Raw genomic sequence first — 3,759 nt, forward strand, 5'->3', positions numbered from 1 at the left:
TAGGTCGCTCTCTTTAAGAAGTTTCGCAGTACTGTCCAAATTGTGCAGAGCAAACTATCAACCATGAAATCCCCAAGATAAAACAGCTCAAATACATTGTAACGAAGTTCTACTACACCGTAGAAAACCTTTTTAGAATTAAATTCTCAATATGGCAGTGAGATGGCTGTCACTCGTAATATGGTAATGTGATCACTCGAAAGAAAGAGAAAAAGTGAGAAAGAAACAAAGAAAAGACTCAAATGCAAAAAACTTTTGGTGTGTTTTTCCAATTGAGGAGAACCTTTTATTTATTTTTTGACTCCATAAAGATTTGTATTATTTTTTATGCAATACCATAATTACTAATTATTGGATCAGAAAACGATTTCATCCATTTCGATCTCACATTATTTAATATGATGAAAATAAATGTAAATCAATAATTTATTTAATTTCAAATATTACTGTCGTCTCAAAATAATTAAATTATTTAATTATTTATATATATTAAGAAAGTGTATAAAAAAAAAGAATACAACTTTTATTAAATTACCTTTATTAGATATTTATCGATATCATAAAAAAAATAGTAAAATCTTTTGTTGTAATTATATATAAATAAACTATCAATGAATGAAATATCAACTTTTGGGTCTAAGTTTTTTTATTATGAAGACCATAGAGTAACTCTTTAAACAACATTTTTTTTGGGCATACACTGGTAAGATACTCTGTACTTTTATTTTGCACTCTTCATTTCTTTCTATAAATACATCGATTCTCCAACTCCATTCCATAACTCCCACAACACTCAAAACCAAAAAAACCCAAGCAACTCTTTTGAAATAACACATTCGAAAATGGAGTTTCAAGGTTCAATTTTAATTAAGTTTATCTTGCTACTGCAATGTTTTTCTATTCTATGTGCATCACAATCACAGGATTTTGATTTCTTCTTCTTCGTTCAACAGGTAATATATCATCATAATTTTAGTTAAAAGATTCTTGTTCTATGTTTTGAAAAAGTATCTCTCCGACAATATAAATATATATATATATATATATAAATTTTTTTGAAAATATACTTTTAGATGACATAAAAGGCGCACTTTTCTAATGTAATATTTGAAATCATGTTGAGTTGTAAAATGTTTATAATTTTTAGTTGAAGTATAAGTTGACACGAGTAAGATGAAATCACAATGATTACCGTGATTTTAATAAAATTTATAATTTGAATGGTGTGATTTTGTCAAATTCATTTCTAATCTAAACATATAATTTTTGTTGTTGTTGTAAGGAATATACATGAAATAACAATTTGAGATTTTGAATATGTAGTGGCCAGGATCATTCTGTGGCTTCAAAAAGGGTTGTTGTTACCCAACAACAGGGAAGCCTGATGCAGATTTTGGCATTCATGGTTTATGGCCTAAATACAATGATGGTTCATCCCCATCTAACTGCGATCCTAGTAAACAATTTGATCAATCTCAGGTATTTCATTTTGCACCAATTCAATTTTTCATATCATATTGTAATTTGCAAAGTTTTCAATTTTTTTTTACATTTTTGTTTTATTATTTTAAAAAACAAGACAGCCTTAATGAAAAAAAATTAATTATTAATAAATTACTACTTTTCTATCCACTCAATAACACCAATATCCTTTAGCAATTGACATGCTTAGTTTTCATTTTTTATTTTATGTTCTCAGGGATGAAAATATGAATTTATTTAAAAATTGAAGTTATAGATTTGATGAAATTTGTATTATATCGAGGATGATAATTAATTTTATGGGTTTTGTTTGAAATTATTGATGAAATTTTTAAATTTTTACAAAAAAAGAAAATATTTAAAATATAAAAGATTAATATTATCACTTATAATTAAAATAAATGATCAAATTTAAAAAAAAAAAAAAAAAAGTGTTTGTCCTTATGATCCATAGTCACAGACCAAACATTTTCTGAATGCCGTTCAAGTTTGCGCTAGAATAATAGATCATCAGTTTATACCCTTTCTTTCGGTTTGTCTTCATGAAAATTTTCAACTTTATTCTAAATTTTTAATTAAATATGGTGACATAACTTGTAGATAGATCCTTGAAAAAAAGTCTTGTACGTAGAGAATACATTAAATTGTCAGAAAAAAAAAAACTTAAAAAGAGAATACGGTAACAAAAACAATTGTTTTTTAATCACAAATTATAATATAGATTATATCTATTAATTTTTGTTAATAAAAATAATCTGAATGAGTAATTTATTTATGTGACTATTAACTTAGCACTAAATTGAATTTTTGATATGATTACAGATTTCTGGTCTGACAAGTTCTTTGCAAAAGAACTGGCCCACATTAGCATGCCCAAGTGGCGATGGAATTACACTTTGGACGCATGAATGGGAAAAACATGGTACTTGTTCACAATCAGTTCTTAATCAACATGACTATTTTGAAACAACTCTCAAATTGAAACAAAAAGCCAACCTTCTCAAAGCTCTTACAAGTGCTGGTAAATATTCTTTTTCTTGTTTTGAATCAAGATGCTATTTAGTCTTTATAAAAATAATCGAACTTTAAATAAAAAATATAAAATTAAGGAAATTTAATTTAATTATTTGAATTATTTAAAAAATTTACTTCCATAAAATATTCAAATATTTCAAATAGATATGTTTATGTTTTTTGTATATTCTATTCACGTGTTGTATTATAATTAAAGAACAATAAATTTCACACTCTAGTCGAGATAAAATATTTATAAAAAAAAATTAAAAACTTACATATATCTGATTTGAATTTTAAACTAACCATACATTTAACTTTTTAAATATATTTTTGCTTAAATTTTATTATCATATAGCAATAGTATATTTTGACAAAATTAGTAACAACATGCATCGTGTGTCAGGAATAAATGCTGATGGAGGATCCTACCACTTGAGCAACATTACAACAGCTATACAAGATGAAGTTGGGTTTGCTCCATTTATTCAATGCAGTGTTGGTTCATCTGGTAATAGTCAACTATATCAAGTTCTTTTGTGTGTTGACAAGTCTGGATCAGACTTCATTGATTGTCCTATCTTCCCCTATGGGAGATGTGACTCTAAAATTGTGTTCCCAACTTTTTAAGTTTGAGTATATAGACAAATAGTATCTATTTTAATGAAATTTGTTTGTTTAGTTGCAATCATATTTATTGAAAGTTTATATATATATAATAACTTTGGTCCACAATATTGTATTCTTATTGTCCAAATTGAGTCAAAGTATACACTTGAGAAACCATGGGAATGGTGTTTTTGTATGCCTTCCCAAATTCTCTATAAATTCAATTATAAGTAAAAATACATATTATAGTTTTAAAATGACACCATTCCCATGTCAAAATCAATTGACACATCTAAAATCAATTTTAATCTAATAATAGAACCAAACATACATTTAGTGGTTGAATTCTTTTTAATTATTTAAAATTAATTATCTTGAGCTAATTAACAACACTAGAGCATTGTAAATAATAGGCTAGAAGCTTAAAAATTGTTGTTGACGGTTGAAGCATGATATGTGAGGAAATTTCTAAAATATATTTGGAATTTTCTAATAGCTATATTAATGTAGAAAAATTAAATAACTTAATGTACCACTTGGTCAAATGGTTGCAATGTTTGGATTTAATTCTAACCGATGCATCTTTTAAGTTATCAAAAGTTACAATCTTTCGCAAGAGTTGTTTTCTTTCACCACCAATTGGTATGAGTTGAA

The 3,759-nt window shown here is 26.2% G+C and overlaps 1 protein-coding gene across 1 annotated transcript; it reads left to right on the top strand.

Annotated features, from left to right (window-relative positions):
* The first annotated feature begins 798 nt into the window (after window positions 1-798).
* Window positions 799-3,149, top strand: LOC140919493 (ribonuclease 1-like). Its single transcript, XM_073365573.1, has 4 exons — window positions 799-953; window positions 1,324-1,479; window positions 2,305-2,503; window positions 2,903-3,149. The coding sequence occupies exons 1-4, from the start codon at window positions 843-845 to the stop codon at window positions 3,124-3,126; spliced, it is 690 nt and encodes a 229-aa protein (XP_073221674.1). The 5' UTR covers window positions 799-842; the 3' UTR covers window positions 3,127-3,149.
* The last annotated feature ends 610 nt before the right edge of the window (window positions 3,150-3,759 follow it).

Source organism: Cicer arietinum, chromosome 2 (assembly GCF_000331145.2).
Source record: "Cicer arietinum cultivar CDC Frontier isolate Library 1 chromosome 2, Cicar.CDCFrontier_v2.0, whole genome shotgun sequence".
In the NCBI taxonomy this organism is placed as follows: Eukaryota; Viridiplantae; Streptophyta; class Magnoliopsida; order Fabales; family Fabaceae; genus Cicer; species Cicer arietinum.

What these genes read in the sequence shown, in the direction of transcription:
- LOC140919493 (XM_073365573.1), top strand. Translation starts at nt 843, where the DNA reads ATGGAGTTTCAAGGTTCAATTTTAATTAAGTTTATCTTGCTACTGCAA. An exon ending in TCTTCTTCTTCGTTCAACAG is followed by an intron (nt 954 to 1,323) that starts GTAATATATCAT and finishes TTGAATATGTAG; the next exon opens with TGGCCAGGATCATTCTGTGG. An exon ending in AACAATTTGATCAATCTCAG is followed by an intron (nt 1,480 to 2,304) that starts GTATTTCATTTT and finishes ATATGATTACAG; the next exon opens with ATTTCTGGTCTGACAAGTTC.